General features: G+C 36.2%; 5 protein-coding genes and 1 long non-coding RNA gene across 7 annotated transcripts in view; 3 read left to right on the forward strand and 3 right to left on the reverse strand.

The window, feature by feature from the left end:
* Positions 1-4980, reverse strand: part of LOC124404107 — a 20432-nt gene extending 15452 nt beyond the window's left edge. The window contains exon 1 of the long non-coding RNA XR_006928982.1: positions 4970-4980. This is a non-coding gene — a long non-coding RNA (uncharacterized LOC124404107). The remainder of the gene's footprint in view (positions 1-4969) is intronic.
* LOC124404106 (protein Dr1) lies at positions 37-2297 on the forward strand. Its single transcript, XM_046877981.1, has 2 exons — positions 37-222; positions 1502-2297. Coding segments are annotated over exons 1-2 (513 nt in total). The 5' UTR covers positions 37-220; the 3' UTR covers positions 2013-2297.
* Positions 1366-5404, reverse strand: LOC124404100 (protein SMG9). 2 transcript variants are annotated; one of them, XM_046877971.1, is made up of 10 exons: positions 5311-5404; positions 4782-4998; positions 4646-4692; positions 3850-4036; positions 3399-3695; positions 3167-3311; positions 2878-2998; positions 2639-2750; positions 2427-2548; positions 1366-1689 (listed from the first exon to the last, which is right to left on the reverse strand). In XM_046877971.1, exons 2-9 carry the CDS (start codon positions 4937-4939, stop codon positions 2470-2472), a joined length of 1146 nt encoding a protein of 381 aa, XP_046733927.1. In that variant the 5' UTR covers positions 4940-4998; positions 5311-5404; the 3' UTR covers positions 1366-1689; positions 2427-2469. The 2 variants fall into 2 exon arrangements, with proteins under 2 accessions (XP_046733927.1, XP_046733928.1); XM_046877972.1 differs by lacking the exon at positions 5311-5404 and adding an exon at positions 5078-5095.
* A 498-nt stretch (positions 5405-5902) lies between these two features.
* Positions 5903-9950, forward strand: LOC124404097 (protein unc-45 homolog B). The gene is made up of 2 exons (XM_046877967.1): positions 5903-6816; positions 7124-9950. Exons 1-2 carry the CDS (start codon positions 6203-6205, stop codon positions 9333-9335), a joined length of 2826 nt encoding a protein of 941 aa, XP_046733923.1. The 5' UTR covers positions 5903-6202; the 3' UTR covers positions 9336-9950.
* Positions 9951-10087: 137 nt separating this feature from the next.
* On the reverse strand, positions 10088-13567 carry LOC124404099 (cell division cycle 7-related protein kinase). The gene is made up of 9 exons (XM_046877970.1): positions 13364-13567; positions 13029-13248; positions 12853-12946; positions 12604-12746; positions 12323-12440; positions 11345-11525; positions 10882-11031; positions 10624-10751; positions 10088-10512 (listed from the first exon to the last, which is right to left on the reverse strand). Exons 1-9 carry the CDS (start codon positions 13410-13412, stop codon positions 10390-10392), a joined length of 1206 nt encoding a protein of 401 aa, XP_046733926.1. The 5' UTR covers positions 13413-13567; the 3' UTR covers positions 10088-10389.
* Positions 13568-16382: 2815 nt separating this feature from the next.
* On the forward strand, positions 16383-17465 carry LOC124404105. The gene is made up of 3 exons (XM_046877980.1): positions 16383-16511; positions 16771-16912; positions 16989-17465. The coding sequence occupies exons 1-3, from the start codon at positions 16388-16390 to the stop codon at positions 17314-17316; spliced, it is 594 nt and encodes a 197-aa protein (XP_046733936.1). The 5' UTR covers positions 16383-16387; the 3' UTR covers positions 17317-17465.
* Positions 17466-17551: the final 86 nt, after the last annotated feature.

Below are 17551 nucleotides of genomic sequence, written 5' to 3' on the forward strand. Positions count from 1 at the left end.
ATGGTTGTTATCGTTTGAAAATCCGGATTGTTTAACTACTTTTATTCACGCTCGAAGATAATCCGAAATCAATTGATATAAAATTTACACCGTTCTTAACGTCTTACGAAAATAAATGATGGCGCTGTGTTTTTATTTTTTGGTGTTCCAAGATGTAAATCGGTGAATTTGTGTTGAACATCCGTGGTATGATAACCTCCAGATCTACGTAACTAGTCATATGTGCATATTTTATAAATAAAGTATCCGATGCTAATTCATCGATAACGTTCCACGTTCACTTATTTAGTGTTTTTTTTTTTCACTAAACAAAATGTTTCAGCTCAACAGCTGACACATTATCACAGCGGAATGTTTTTTTTTCATTGTGACACGAAAGGGATTCATTGGAACAGGTTAAATAAGCGTTTGATTTGTATAATCACCTCATCTCGAAATTTGTCGATTACTTTTTACGGTCTGTTATTCGAGCAGTTACGTTTCATTTCATTTTTAACGTCCAAGCAGTCACATTTGACATGTTTTTTTTTTACTTTCTCCTTCATCATCAGTAATGATAGTAATCGTTGAAACATTATAACAGCTTGCAGATATTTTGGGTAAAAATTTATTGAAGGTTAAATACTAGTCATTCATTTATTTATTCAGCTAAATATACAAAAAAAAAATCTTATTTTTATTATTTATTCGCCTGGTATGCTTCAACAAAAATTGGAAAAAATAATTGCGACAAAAGTGAGAGGCATCTTGATTTGTCAGCCATTTATTTACAAATTTTTTACATTTTTTTCCTGTTCACCGTCCTACTACAAACGATTGAGTTACTTTAACTGACGAGCTGCAAACCTATTTTCATTTGCAATAGTTCTATTGATCATTCACTTCTCTATTTCAGCATTCATTTTATTCAAAAACTACAAATAAAAAAAATGTGTACAAGCATGGTTTTGTTTCTTAATTGTCCGGGTAATTCAGTCGACTGTCTGTATCCAATGTATTGTTTCATTGTGTTGGAATGACGTGAACTCGACTCCTGTTCAGTGAAGAATAATATCTATCATCACTGTCCTGTAGCATTATAACAATTCTTGTAATCTAGTTGACAAAATAGTGTGGTCAAAAAATTTCAATTGATAAAAAAGATTTAATCCCACTCGTTACATAAATTCACAATTTCATAAATCGTAGTATACAATGTAGATTGACAAAATAATTCTTTCGCTATTTGCAGTTTTTCAGGTTTAGCTGTTATTGATTTTGTATAATTGCAATGTAAGCAGTGCCGTCAAATGAATACATTTTATTTACCTCTGAAATTATTCTTATTTTAGATTACAAGAGGAGAAACGATACATCTTTTTACGTTGAAAACAGTTCTATTATTGGTGTTCATCTTACTTGCCGAATAAAGGTATATTGTTTTCTAAAACACACTTTTTTAAAGCATTTTTTGAATTGGTTTGTTAATATTGTTGAACGGTGTTTGATCCTCGATTTTTAGGGTTCCGATGGCCTCGGCAACAGTGACTCCAGCCGAAGATGATGAGCTGACGTTACCTCGAGCGTCGATAAATAAAATGATAAAGGAAATTCTACCCCATATACGAGTAGCAAACGAGTCGAGAGAGTTAATATTGAACTGCTGTACGGAGTTCATACATTTATTATCCTCTGAAGCAAACGATATCTGCAACCAACAGCAGAAGAAAACAATTAATGCTGAGCACATATTACAAGCACTGGAAAAGTTGGGGTTTGGAGATTACAGCGCCGAAGCTGAAGCTGTATTGCGAGATTGTAAGGCTGTGGCAGCGAAGCGAAGACGCCAAAGTACGCGGCTTGAAAATCTTGGAATTCCAGAAGAGGAACTTCTTCGACAACAGCAGGAACTTTTCGCAAAAGCACGCGAGGAACAAGCCGTTGCCGAACAACAGCAGTGGCAACAATTGCAGGCCGTTGCCCAAATGGCTTCTATGCAACAGCCGGATAGTGAGCAGGAAGATTACTCCTAAATTATTACCATTAAAATAGACAATGCAAGTCTAATGAGTAAATTGATTGGTTCCTCTACTTATGAATCGGTTTTTCGAATAAAAGTGAACAGCATAAATGAGAAATTCACTTCTTATTGTCTTAACGATTTAGCTTTGAAAGTTTTCCTGTGTGAATTACGTAAAAAAAAGAGAAGAAATGAAGAAGGAAACAATGTTGAGTTTCCTAGAATACGTTCTCACCATTATTTATGAATAAATGTGAATGATGTGATAGAATCAAGAAGTGAACCTAATTATACCTAATTTCTTTGGATAATTTAATCGAACCACACCTTTGAAGGTTTTTTTTTCATATACACGTTCCTGTTCAATATTTATGGAATTTAAAATTTGAACCAAGAAATACATACCACTTCGTTTCTGTTCCCAGCTTTGTGAATGATTATACTCGTTCCACTTAGCCAAATTGCTATTCTCACGGCATTAATCTCCCATATTCAGAAAACAAATGACTTTTCTTTATCGTATCTAAAATTTTTGAAGCGTAATGGTACCTGTAATTAGTAAATAAAGATGTGTGACTAAAGTCTGTTTTTCATCTTCAGTGTCTGCTATGTATCGGAGTATCTGAATTTAGTACTAACCAATTTTTTTCAGTCAACACGGTTGAGGTCATGTTGTTACGTGATACACCATGTATTCTCATACGCAATTTTTCTGATATTTTTTCTGCACTATCATGAACGATCGTGCCATCTGAAACAATTGATTAAATAAAAACACTTTTCTGATTGAAAATTAGTGAAACCAGGAAACTGTGTACAACATTGATGCAAAATGCAAATACGAATCGTTTCTGGTTTCATTTGAATTGGATTTTTACCTTCGTTTGTGATTTCTGGTATAAGGAATAAATTTAGTTGTCCGTCAACCACAGATGAAGCCATATTTAATCCACTGTGTGTCAGCAGTCTAGAGTTTATAAATACTTTGTTATAAAAGTCCTGGAAATTGAGAACTAAAGTTTATTATTTGTGCAAAATGTTTGCGGAAATGATATTTCTTTGATAAGATATAATCCTCTAGTGCCTGGAAATACAAGCTCTGATTTCAGAGATTTAGAGATTTTGTCTAAAAAAATCCGTGGCTACTAATTACTAAATCTATCTTACTTTGATCATGTTCATAGAATCGGGCATGAAATCCTGTAACTCAGCTTTATTGTGCAGAAAGAGAATGTGTGGATAATATTCGACAAAGTCTTGATCCATAGCAGACGCCGAAGAAGGTTTCAGCATCTCGGCAGTTTGAATGAATCTGAAACATGGCGAATAAAGTAAACAAGTAAAATAAAGTGCCTAGTTAATATGAATTGGATAAATTCAGCCGTCAGAAAGTAAATACCTGATTAAATTGGGATCTACAAACCAGTCCTGAATGAATATTACAACGTGACAAACGGATAGCAGAAACGATGTCAACTGTAAGGATTGAAGTTCCACGTTATTTTCTATGTTCGCAAAATCGTTGGTATTTTTTTTTTGCTCGTATAATCCAGAGTGATCAAGTGCCACTCCAGATAATATAGGCTGAGTGTCCAAGTAGATAACTCGGTTTTTAGTCACATAGAAATCTATGCCAGACGTGCAATTCGAGCCACTTTCGTGATGCGACAACGTTTGTGTTGGAAAAACATCAGACCTGAAAATAGGTAATATGTGATTAATCAGTTAAAAGCAAAGGTTCTATGTATTATAATCTTGTTCATTAATGTCAGTATGTTGAAATGGTGTGAAGCAATCGATCTCTACAAAATCTCTGAGTAACAAAAACTCTTTAAATGTGTTAAAGTTACATGTAATTGGAGGTCAACAATGACATTATTGTAGACTTTCCTACTCCTCTCGTCCCGACGCATCCAACAACCAGGAAATCCTGTTGATCGTATAAAAAATCTAAAGGAGTTTCCAAAAGTTGCATTCCTTCATCTAAGAACTTGATGGCGTGTGTCATTTCAAGGAGGGTAGGAAGTGGCGGTCGAGCTGAAGAAATTGTATGACATAATGAATAAACTCGTTTTATGGGACTATAAACGAGATGGCTGCAAAAGTGAGTGAATTTAGGGAATTTATACCTCAACAACAAATTATTCATTTTGATTGGCATTTGTTTTTTTCAAAAGTATGTAGATGGCTCTTCATTTGCATCTTTTTTTCATTACAATCAATCGATGGAAAGTATTGTTTTTGAAAATATGTCACCCATTTCGCACGGTAACTTGGTTTGCAGTCTCCACACTATATCAATAAACGGCTCTACCAATTTACTTCAAATTTAGAAACAGTATTCTCAGATAGTTGATCTTTCTTTTGTTTGAATGCTGCTTCCAAATTCGAAAAAATCAATTGAGCCGTTTGAGATTGAGCAACAAATAATTTGTTGTTGAAATATAAATTTTCAAAATTTGCCCATTTTTTTAGCCATCTACTGATATTAACCTTTGCAGAAATTGATTCTGAGATCAATTCTAATTTTTATACTAATTCTTGATAATTTTTCTCTCTAGCTAGTTACATTGGTTGTCTCTGAATCAGTTTCTGCATTGTACCTGCTTAGGCGGGAGGTATTTAATACTTTAATTAAAGACTCACTATCTGCCAATTTAGATGAAGTATTAGATTGGTTTTCAGTATCTTTCCTGAAATAAACAAAATTACTTGGGTAATACCTTTGTAGAAATTTAGTTTTATAATCGCCAAATTGATCGCAAGAATTAATTACACATACTTGCTGCCATTTCGTTGACTCGGAGACACTGCACGGCTTTCTCCTTCTCGTGTTTTCAATATAAATGTCGGACGATCGATAACTTTGATCAGTGCTCTATTTTCACCTTCCTTATTCTCAGTATCTTTTGAAGCAGCAAGTGTTTTACGGGAACTCATGTTTGCTTTAAATTTTCACCACGGTTTCACCTGATTGCAAAACGTTAAGGATGATAAGGCTGAAAAGAAATTAGCATAAAATTTGTTATTTGAAACGACTATTTGTTCGGATAGGTTAAGAAATATTTGTGCAACCACCTGTACGATTAATCATAAAGAAATGTGATAGCTATTTGTACGGTTTCAGGTAAATTTTATGAATTTTATTGATTTCATTTCGTGAATATACAGTCACACCGCCGTTACGAAAATTAATAATTTCTCGAGGAAACTACCCTACCGATACGTACATGTTTATACAATCTCATGATAATTTTGCCAAATATTCTCCGTCGGATTTATAACTTAAATATTTCACAACTATAACCGATAATTACGGCAGACTAACTTTTGGAGCGCCTTGATGAGATGATTTTTATACATATAGGTTAACATCTGGGACAGTGTTTACTATTTTGAGGTTGTACAAATTTTCCCTTCTTGTTAATTACCCTGTTTTTCCCTTTCGAAAAGCAAATTTTTGCTTGCTATACACGAATTACTTGTTAAAAATTAAATATCGCAAGTCTGACGAGTTCACATGTTCTTTGACGTGTGATACGAATAAACATATAAGACCCATAGAGATATTACCATATTACTTAATTATAACAGATTGAGTAGAGATAAGAGAAGCCTGCGAAAAATTGCGATTAAAAAGAGAAAGAATATGGTGTTTGTGGTCCACGGTGTTTACTTTATTCTAAGGCTAACATTTCAGCAAAAGTAAAAAGAATTGTAACATTGTCGCAGAGTTGTTGCAGCTGCAAGATCTCAAGCTGCGTCCACAAAATCGTTCAAGTCGAATTTATTGGATTTGAGGACGCATACAAGCGGTAGGTAACTGCAGAGGACGCTCTGGACATACATGTGATGTTATGAACTGAACTAGAATCTTAAGAACACCGAATTCATGGTGTATGTTTCCAGACTAACCTATAATAAATAAAGTTATTTTTGCTCGCACCCAGTTCTTTCGAGCATAGCGTTCGAGAAACCTTAAAATAGATTATATAGTATATGTGGTGAAAAAACCGTCTAGAAATTTCTCTCCTTCGTGTTTATAAGTGCATTACATCGTGGATCTTTAGTTTAAACCGAAGCAAACATTAACGGGAAGAGTATATTGATAAGAATAAGAACCTCAAAGTTGATTCAAGTGCTTATTCACGTACTATTAAACATTGAATAACCGCCTCATTTGTCAGAGAATTATCAATTATCATGACAAAAACAGAAATGACTTCACATCAGTGGAAGGAAAAGGGTAATGAGGCTTTCAAAAATGGTGAATGGAAAGAAGCGGAGAACTTTTATACAAATGCGATCTCTCTGGCTGAGCAGTGCAGCGCTGAAAAAAGTATTTGCCATAAAAATCGAGCGGCGGTATATCTTAAGCAAAAAGAATACACCAAGGCGATTCAAGACTGCGACAAAGCTCTAGAAATTTGTCCAAATGATCCGAAAGCTCTGTTTCGAAGATGCCAAGCCCTTGATGCCACTGAGAGATATGAAGAGGCGTATAGGGATGCTAGGAATCTGGTAACTGTCGACCCATCGAACAAAGCGATACAGCCGATCCTGGCGAGGCTTCATGAAATAGTCCAACAAAGACTGAAGATAAATTCCCAAACCAACACCAAAGTCTTGCAGATGTTCAATCTGGCCTTTGACCTGAAAACTGACACCAAGAACAGAGAAACTTCAATGAATAACCTGCTGGTATTGGCCAGGGAAAAAGCAGGTGTTGAAATAATGTTTAATGAAGGCATTGTTAAGAAAATACACACCCTGTTAAAGGTGGAAAAGAACGATGAGATAAACTTGGCCTGCGTTAGGTAAGATACATTAAAAATCCATTGTTAACTGAACATTGTTAACTGAAATACTTATTCAATGCTTTTTGGCCGCTTGCATTTTTATGAGACACTTTGAAGTTCAAAATCTTGATGTAACAAGGCATTTTTCTTCTTCAGTAGTTTTAGAATTTCACAAATAATAAAATTGAAAGAAAAATTCATTTAATAATATTTTTCCTGAACCGGAAATGTATCTGAATGGAAAGTTCACAGACTGGCCTATAAACGTCGTCTAAATTAAACATTTGTTTGTGGTTTAAAACGATCGTTTCCATGCATTTTGCAGGATAATCGCTGAACTTTGCAAGGACAATGTGGATCGGACAAAGGCAGTACTTCAAGACGTGGGAATACCTTGGTTTCTGGACATAATAAACAGCAGGAAAGAGGAAAGGGTAAATGCTGCACAACACTGCATGCAAGTTGTACTGAACAGCTTCAGCGGCATGGACAATAAGCCAGATACGAAGCCGAACAAGGAGCTCTGCGAGAAGCACAAGAAGGAGATCGACACACTGCTGACATGCTTGGTATACAGCATAACAAACAGGACGATTACAGGTCTGGCAAGAGACGCTATAATTGAACTGATCATGCGGAATATACACTACACAACTCTTAGCTGGGCAGAGCAGCTCGTTGAGATCCGGGGCCTCCAGCGGCTAATGGAAGTTGCGAGCGAGCTCGAAGAGTACAAATATGAATCGGCAATGGAAATAACGTCATCGACACGTACGATCACCTCTGTCTGTCTGGCTCGCGTCTACGAAAACATGTACTATGACGCTTTGAAGGAAAAGTTCATCAACGCCATAGACGAATTCATCAAAGACAAGTTAATCACTCCAGACATCGAATCCAAAGTGAGAGTCGTCGTCGCTATAACGTGTCTGCTGCTCGGTCCACTTGATGTTGGTAATACAGTGATAGCGAAGGAGGGGATAATGGAGATGATATTGGTGATGGCTGGAACGGATGACATTCTTCAGCAGAAAGTCGCCTGCGAGTGCATCATTGCCGCGGCGTCTAAGAAGGACAAAGCCGTCGCGATAATAAATCAAGGTATAAACATACTGAAGAAACTCTATACTTCCAAAGATGATTCTATAAAAGTACGAGCGCTTGTCGGACTCTGCAAGTTGGGAAGTTCCGGTGGCTCTGACGCGACAATTAGACCGTTCGCTGATGGGTCGACAAAAAAACTGGCCGAAGCATGCAGGCGGTTTTTGATTAATCCAGCAAAGCAGAAGGACATGCGGAAATGGGCAGTCGAAGGGCTATCGTACCTGACTTTCGACGCCGAAGTTAAGGAGAAACTAGTCAGCGACAAACCTGCGATAAAAGCAATGATAGAATTGGCACAAACTGGAGATCAATCCGTCGTCTATGGCGTTGTGACAACTCTTGTCAATCTCTGCAATGCTTATGATAAGCAAGAAATAATCCCGGAAATGCTGGAGCTTGCCAAATTTGCCAAACATCACATTCCCGAGGATCACGAGCTTGACGACGAGGACTTCGTCAATAAACGGCTGACCATTCTGGCCAAGGAAGGGGTCACCACAGCGTTGGTCAGCCTCTCCAAAACAGAGAGTCACAATAGTAGGGAATTGATATGCCGGGTGTTCAACGCTATCTGCAGCCAAGTCGAGCTCAGAGGAATGGTCGTTCAGCAGGGAGGTGCCAAAGCGCTCCTGCCCATGGCGCTGGAAGGAACGGCGAAGGGGAAGAAACAGGCGGCTCAAGCTCTTGCCCGAATTGGAATAACGATCAATCCAGAAGTGGCGTTTCCTGGACAGCGAATAATGGAAGTTATTAGGCCGTTCCTTGCTCTCTTAGAACAGGAATGCTCTGCACTGGAGAACTTCGAAGCGCTTATGGCGCTTTGCAATCTTGCCGGAACCAGCGAGAGCGTTAGATGCAGGATATTCAAGGAGGGGGGATTCCAGAAGATCGAACACTATGCCTACGAGGATCACGTGATGCTGACTCGCGCCGCTACTCAAGTCATCACCAACCTTATGATGTCTCCAGAGGTGCTAAAGTTCTACGAAGGTGACAACGACAGGGTCAAGTATCTCGTCATTTTGTGCGAAGATGAGGATGAGCAGACCAGCATGGCTGCTGCTGGCGCTCTGGCAATGCTGACTGCAAACAGCACCAAAGCTTGCGAAAAGATATTCGACTCGAAAAATTGGCTTGAGTCCATTCACTACCTTCTGGCTAATCCGAACAAGAGTATCCAGCACAGAGGCGTCGTTGTTGTGCTCAATATGATATCCAGCACTAAGGATGTTGCTGCTAAATTAATCGAGACTGACGTCATGGAAATTTTAATGGCGCTGACTAAAACCGAGGCCGTTGAGGACAATACGATACGGCAATTAGCCGCTAAGGCTTTGGAAGCTGCTGCTAAGTGGGAATTGATTAAGAAAAACGTCGAAGACCTTCAAGGCGTCAGTAATATCAATCTGGATGATCCTGCCACTGTTGAGTAGTCTGCGCTTTATATAATGTCTTTGTGTTATAAACTATTTTACACATGTTTTATTACTTACCAGATCACAATTCATGACTACTTGTTAATCAGTCTTCACCTTGTCCAGATATTATCATTACGGCACAAAAAAAAGTTCCTGCATTCTGTTTTTCTATATCCATACATGCATTTGTTTTGAATTCGGTGGGAACTGTGCGACGTTTTTTTTAAATTAGAAATTATTTTAGTTATTAATGGTTTCACAAGATTTTCTCATGTCATCATTCATTGATCCGAAAATTTTAGATAAATAAGTAAGTACTTGAAAAATGTTTGTGACACTAAATAATGTTCAATCATTTCAATTTATACTTAAGAATTCTATAAGTTCATTCTCATTTACACTGTAACATAGTATTCATGCACTTGGATACTGGCAAGATAAAATTTTCTAATTTAACTTGTTGACAAAAATTTGTATAGTATTTATTTCTATAATATATTACAATAAAATATATTTATACCTATCACATGACTATTGTGTTTACCCGACGAGATTGAGTTATCGGAATTGTAGAAATATCAAAATTGATATCACATTGCTAAATAATTTTCAACAGTTTAATGTATCTCTTTTGTATACAAAAAGACAACTTTTGAAAAGTTGTTTGTTAGCATTAGAACATAACTGGCAAATTTGCATTTTAAATAATATATATTAATGTTTATTTTGACGAACTTATCTGTTTGATTTAAATAGTACACAGTTTTGATTTAAATCATACATGATAGAAGTCAATAATTATATATTTATAATAAATATAACAATATTCTCTATATACATTATTTGAACAAGCAAACACATCGTAATTGTATTTATGTTTTACAAGGCACGTGTTATCAGATGAACTTTACAGATCGTATAAATCACACTTGATCACTGTAACTCTCAGGCGACTAGAGTACCATTTCATGGATTATTGAAATGCATTACATGTTCGTTGTTCAAAATCAGATAACACTACTTACAGGAATGAATCTTTGACGAAACACGTAAGTAATTATACAAATGGTTAGTCTGTGAGAAAAGAATGATTTATCGCTTCTTCCGCAGTTATTCTTGTACAGTGATCTGGATCGAGCAGTCTAATTAATAAATCATATGCTGCTGAGGGATAAGCAGTATCAATTTTTTCCTTAAAGTTGAAAAAAAAGAACTGTTAATAATCAAATAAACAGAAAAAGAACAAAGCACATCAATGTCAAAAAATAAAGTGAAAATAACGGAAAACAACATTTAAAAATACCTTATTCTTGTTACTACAACTAGTGTTGGGATCTTCCTCTCGATGAAGGCTATTTCTCTTTTGTAATTTTTGGCAAAGCAACTTAATATCAATTCCAGGTATGTTTTCGCTAAATGTAAGTTTTCTACCTGCATAAAAAATAATTATCATATTATAAAGAAAAGTCCTACCCAACTATTTGGTTCTTTGTTAAGTTGTTGTAGATCAAAGTATGATCTAAATTAATAAAACAGTAAAACGAAAAATAAAGTAAAGTACCCAATTTTTTGGCACATTGTTGCATTTTGGTCGAACCAAAGATTGTTGTTATCTCAGCCAAGGCTGTGCAATCATCTGGCGAACGAAAAAAGGGGTGAGTTCCGCTCAGAATGCAAAGCATTATGACGCCACTGGCCCAAATATCAATTGCTAAAAAAAAGGTATTCCATTTTTATTTTCGGTGCTTGACTGTCGACACTAAAGGTAGCAGCCAGAATCAGCAGCCAAAAGTTGTAATGTTCATTCGAATAAGGTTGTGAAAATAAAAATTTTGTGAAATAATTTGAGACCTCAATACTTTCATAGAATTATGAGGATGGAACTGAACTGCATTTTACTATTTCCAAAAAAGTTCAACACGTTTAGCTGTTAACTCTGGCTATTAGCTTTAGCTTCATGCTTGACCGACCAATTTTTAGAGTCAACTCAAAGGGTTGACGAAGGATAGATTGAATGTTTTCACCTGACGTTTGCGAAGGAAACTTGAGTAGCACCTCTGGTGCTCTAAATCCAGGTGTACCAGCACGAGGAGCAGTTTGAGCAGATTTTGATAGGCAGATTGAACATATTAGAGGTTTTCCATAGCATACGCATTGCGCGTCTATAGGCATGCCGGTATTTTTGATAGGACCCGTCTTGTCATTCTGCCAGTTAAAAGAGCACTAATAATAATAGTCGAAATAACACAGAAATAACGAGGTTGAAGAGTTCGAAAAAAAAAGATTAATTTGCAACATCACTATGACTTTGAAGGGTTCAAGTTTTCAGATTGTGAGATTGTTTTGCTGTATTACGGTTTACTGAATGTCAAACCCTTCTAAAATTCCGAAATAACGATTGTTTCTAAAAATAGAATGTTGCATTGACATATCCAACTTGAACCTAATAATTTTTGGATGCTTATTGTATTGAAAATGAAAGTCCTGCAGTCTGAATCGAAAGTTGGGAAAAGAAGAAAGAGAGAAAGCTATCTAAAGAATTTTCAGCAATGTTATTCACGTGAATGATAATTAAGACGAAGGAAACTATATCTGCACCATGTATTTGAAATGAATCTGAGCAAATTCGAATAACGTAGCAAAAGATAAGAAAGATAAGATAAGATGTCAACAATTTGAGAAAAAGTTCAATAGTTGAAACATTGAAAATGATTAAGCCTTGGTGAATTTTGTCAGATTTTAATGTATTGGCTCATTTCATTCATTCCAATTATAAAACCTTTGCCTAAATTATTGTTATCTAAACTTGTGTTGCTTAAATTTGCTCTGATTCAGTTCAACTGCATCGTAGAGGTGTCGTTTCAATCGTGTCGAACATCATTGGCACAAATCACGTAGTTGAAGATTTTAACACGGATTTGTATCTTCTTCTAAATGCTGATTTACATGGTGACTCATTGATTCTTAATTATACTGGCTCCAATCAAGAAGTTCATTCCTACCACATCGCCTCTTTTTCTTTTTCCTGACTGAGATTCAATGACATGTGTCTTGGCCTGACTATTTGTGTTACTTTCAGCAGTATACTGCTGCGCTAGCCCAAAATCGACCAGACGATACCTAAAATTTGACAACAACACAGGCTTTACATATTGAGAACAGTCGAACAGAGTTTTTGATCAATGCTTACACATGTCTGATATACAATAAATAACAGACCCATAAATAACAGGAATTTTCAATTAATATACCACAAATTCAAATGTTGAAGTAAGTAACTTACTGTTTCATAACACGATTGTAGAGAAAATTACTGGGTTTTACATCCCGGTGTATAATATTAAACTTATGAACTCGCCGTAGAGCAACCAGCAGCGCTTTCATATAGCTTCTAGTCTCATCGACCGTCATGTCGTGAACATATTCCTAAAAATTCTAACTCTCATTAAATGAAATAACGTTATTAAAAGACACTTAGTATATATCATTTTCAGATCGTTAGTTTATACTTATTTGTATATAATTTACGTACAGCAAACCTATCATGCTTCATATACGGCATTACAAACACAATGCATTCTGCACTCCGGAGACACAAGTCCAACTCGACAACGTAATCGGTACCTCTGCAAAAAAGAATTTCAACGTCATAAGTATTTTGAAAGAAAAGCAGGCAATCTGTACGGCGGAAAATAACAATAGGCGTACCCTATGTCCTGCAAACATTGTAGCTCGCGTTCAATTCTCCCCGGATGACACGTAGGCACTAGATGTTTGATGGCAAATTTACGCTGGTTTGTGGACGACTTCAAAGTAGCTAAAAATACAGAGCTGAATGTCCCTTCGCCGATTTTACCGTGTATGTGAAACAAGTTTCCCAGAACAGGCAGCTTTCGAATGAGATACGAAATTTTGTCTTTCTCATTTTCTGGAGTTGGAAAGAGAAATTCATTTGCTTAAGATCCAACACTTTGACATACATTCACACGTAATGCTTGTATGGTTAAAGGCAACAAATAATTAAGACAATTTTGATGCACCACCTTCCTCAACGTTGTTTCCAGAATTATTAGACGAAGGTACTATATTCATGATCAAAATTTCGCACAAAAGGTTAATGTCCCGACAACCGTGAAAAGTATTTTTTTACGGAAAAATTCCATCTGAAAAATAATGATCAACCAAGATTTAACGCTGCAAGGGACCTCTTCGCATATTGGCGCCAATCTTAAACTACGTGGTGGAATAGAAGTACGAGGTTCACGAAATAATTGACACATTCAAGAAAGTGTGTTCAGAAATCCACAGTTAATTTTCCGTGCAGCGTGACGTCTTAACGGTCGATTCCGGACAAATTGAGAGTTAAACTCAAGATTGGATCGCGAAAACAAACTGAGACGTAACATACAATCAGTAGTTGGGAGGAACTGTAGGTAAGTTGATAATTGAGAAATTGATTGATGGATTTTAGGTTTTGTAATTAATGAAGAATTTTGACTTTAACGTTCATATTTCTTTTAAGAGTCGGAACTGAGTTGCTAACAATGGATTACAATCTGACGATAATTCGCCTCGAAAATACCGAAACGAAATTGTAGCGTTGACTGAGGATATATATACAGGTCTTGTAACTCTAGTGGAGAGGGTGTCCCGCTTTACGGGCCTCTTTTACGTAGTTCTTACATTTACCGCTAGAGTCGCATGTTGAAATAAGTTTTGTTTTGGAAATGCCTGACTGTTGTAACATCCGACCGCCCCACCACATTTTTTTCCGTTCTGTTCCATAAACTAACCAACCACGCCTAACTTCAGTACAAGAATCTTGCGACAAACCTAAAAGGTGCTACATATTACCTAGTTACATACATCTAACTACCTTTTATTAATTGAAGGGATATACTTACCTCAAAGGTCGCGAGATCCTTTTACAGAACTTCAGTAATACTACAGCTATCATTTAAACCGTTAAAAGTGTTATTTAGCATTAATCAAGTCTACAAAAACCCCTAGAGTAAAACTACCAGGAGAGCAAAGACTAAACGCCGTATTATACGCAGGCATGTCTTACACGGAGTAGTTCCGTCGGTAATGATACCATAGACACAACCAACATATATCCCCGACAATACTACGCTTTCATCTATACTTATATCCAATGCTTGCATACACGTATAAATATATACATATATATTTCCTTCTTTTATATTATCAGAATATTCAATTTTATCAATATATATATATATCTCAATATCTCAAAATATCTAAACTAAAACATTCTTCTTAAATGATCAAATTATTACATTACTTGCGTTATTACTAATATTATTATATTTGAATTGTTACTATTAATCCACTATTCTTACAAACCTAAGTATCTGGGAAATTATTACGCTTATTCCCGTATCAAAGAAATACTATAAGCCAAACCTAAATTAACAAAACAATTTTGATTTCAAATAATATTACAAGCTTGTAATACCATGTCGCACCACCGTCAACCTAAAGCTAGGTGACGCAACTCAAATCCTCAGAATCAGTGCACTGCACTGGCAACGTTGCGGAACCTTGAGGGATATATTCAATCGTAGATGAGAAAGCCTATCGGCCGATATTACTTTATCTTCAATATTAAATGTTAAACATTATGAATAAACCCTGGAGGTGAAGCAACCCCGCAAACGTTAAATTACTATATACATACTTAAACGCAACACACCCCCAAACACCTGTTAAATCTTGCACACCTGTGCGTTCTTTTTACACGATTATTATAATTTAATAATCAACCAAACAGTTATTGTTTACCTAATATTAAAAGACATTTCTGAGTCCTTACATGAAGCCACCAGCGAAAAACATCAAAAATTCAAATTATTAAATATTATAAAACCCAACAAAAAAAGCTTTGGTAGCCAGCTAGAAGCTAGCTGGGCTACGAAAAGCAAACCATATAAGATAACAATCAAGACGCTAATTAGGTCACCTTGATCGGAACCAATCACAGTCCAGCTACCCCCCAAATATTCACTGGTGACTCGATGTAATAAATCTGTCACCCAAAATTTGTACAGGAGCATAGGAGATTTTGCCCTATATAAACGGGTGCAGATCGGACTCGTAGAGCATTAATTTTCATAAGTTTGTAATCGTCACTCTGTCGCTCCGCCCGAGAGCATTAATTTAACTAAGTTTGTTACCGTCACTTTGTCGCTCTGCCCCAGAGCATTACTATTCTAAACTTTTGAACTGTTACTCTGTCACTCTGTCTCAGAGCATTATTTTCCAAGTTTGAACTGTTACTTTGTCACTCTGCCCCAGAGCAGTATTTTAACTGTTTAATTGATACTTATTTGCTCCACCTGAGAGCCTTATCTTGTGTATTTGTAACCGTAACGTAAACTAATAAATATTTAAGTGCATTAAAAATCCACATCACTCAATTTAATTAAAACACCTCAACTACCTGGTCCTTCGCCGCTCCACGAAGCTACCTGTTGTCCTGTACCACCATCAAACAACAAGGGTAAGTTGACTTAATATTCTATTATTTCGAATTCCTTTCGAATCATCCAATTACCCACTTCACGTTAGTGATTAGTCGGTATTGGCGACCCACAACTACTGACTATACGTCCCAGTTCATTTTCGTGACTCAATTTCGAATCTAACTATAAATTTGTCCGGAATTGACCGTTAGGACGTCACACTGTGGACGACGCAACCTTATCGATCGCAACGACTTATGCGGTGATAGAACTAACTATTGAAAAAGATTCCGTTAAGCGGGACACCCCCACCACCATAAAACCGGCCGAGTCGCCAGACCTGTATAGAAGACCGCGACTCTGGCGTCAGAATAATGCGTTGATTGAAGAATATCTTGAATCAACGCATTTCGTGATCGTTTCCAGACCTGTAAGCTGCATTCTTCCCATAGACATGTTTTTTCCCCGTACCTGTATACATATAAGCCGTGGCGTTGGCTACCCTCAGAGGCTCAGTCAGCTATACTCAACAGGATTAGGAACTTTCTGACTATAATTCCGTAACGTAACGGTATTGTAAACATGTCAACTTTGAACGAGTCTCAATCGAGTTCTGACGACGATGATGCGAATTTGGAAGCGTTAAAGGAAGCTACGGACTCTCAGTTTCTAAAAGATTCCTTATTTTTCAACAAGACTGAAACTGGTGTTTATACATATGGAAATTTTAACCTCAACTGTCTCTAGATTCCTTATCCTACGCACTTTTGTTTCGTTTGTTTCTTGAAGTTAATTCAGACTAATTTATATTTAATATAAAGACGCGATCACACGACGTAGAAGTGTGGAATAGAATATTAATTTTTTCCGTAATAAGCACAAATTTTAATTTTAGCATAGAGATGAAGTATTTAAATGAATAAATAAATAAATAACCGCTGAAGAATAACATCAACGATTTTTAGGAAATGACGTAGAAGCTGAAAAACCTGTATTACCAAAATCGTTGCGGCGAAACGTCGAATTGATGAAAGAATGCAACAAGTTTGGAGTGTCTCAAGATTTCAAAAATTTTGTGGCAAAACAACTGGCCAAATCTTTAGATAAGTCAGTTTTGAAACAACTGATGGACAATTTTTAATTTTCCATGCTTTATGTTAAAAAAATTTTCACCCCCTTTTAGATCTGTCCAAGAAGTCGTCTACGAAAATTCCAGCATTTCAAAGCGAAAGAAAAGTAAAAACAAATCATCAGGGATAAGATTATTGAGGAACTCGAAAGTAAATTTAAGCCATGTCCAGGAGGAAAATTTCAACTATGCAAAAATATATAAAAGAAAAACTAAAGACGATTCCGTTGAGCACATTTGTAGGTGTAAAGAAGCTGCCATTGAACCAGATTTGATTTTGTCCAAAGCCGGTACCTTAGCGTGGGCAGAAACAACAAAGGGGACTTTATACAAATACAGAACACAGGATAACGGAGTTCTGACAGAAATCAGTCAACACTGAATTCCAACTGTCTTTTCTTTGTTAGATAATTTGTAACAGTTCGTACTTTGCTGTGAAATTAAGTTTCAAATATAGAGGTATTGAAACTTCGAGTTCAAGTCAAAGAAAACGTTAACAATAAATTCAATGAATATTGTTGATAAAGTTTACTTGTAATCTTTATTGATATAAATTCACCTCAAAGACCAAAAAATTATAATAAATGATCAAGTCAATTATCTTCAACAGTGAACCC

The sequence above is a fragment of the Diprion similis genome, chromosome 3 (genome assembly GCF_021155765.1).
Source record: "Diprion similis isolate iyDipSimi1 chromosome 3, iyDipSimi1.1, whole genome shotgun sequence".
In the NCBI taxonomy this organism is placed as follows: domain Eukaryota; kingdom Metazoa; phylum Arthropoda; class Insecta; order Hymenoptera; family Diprionidae; genus Diprion; species Diprion similis.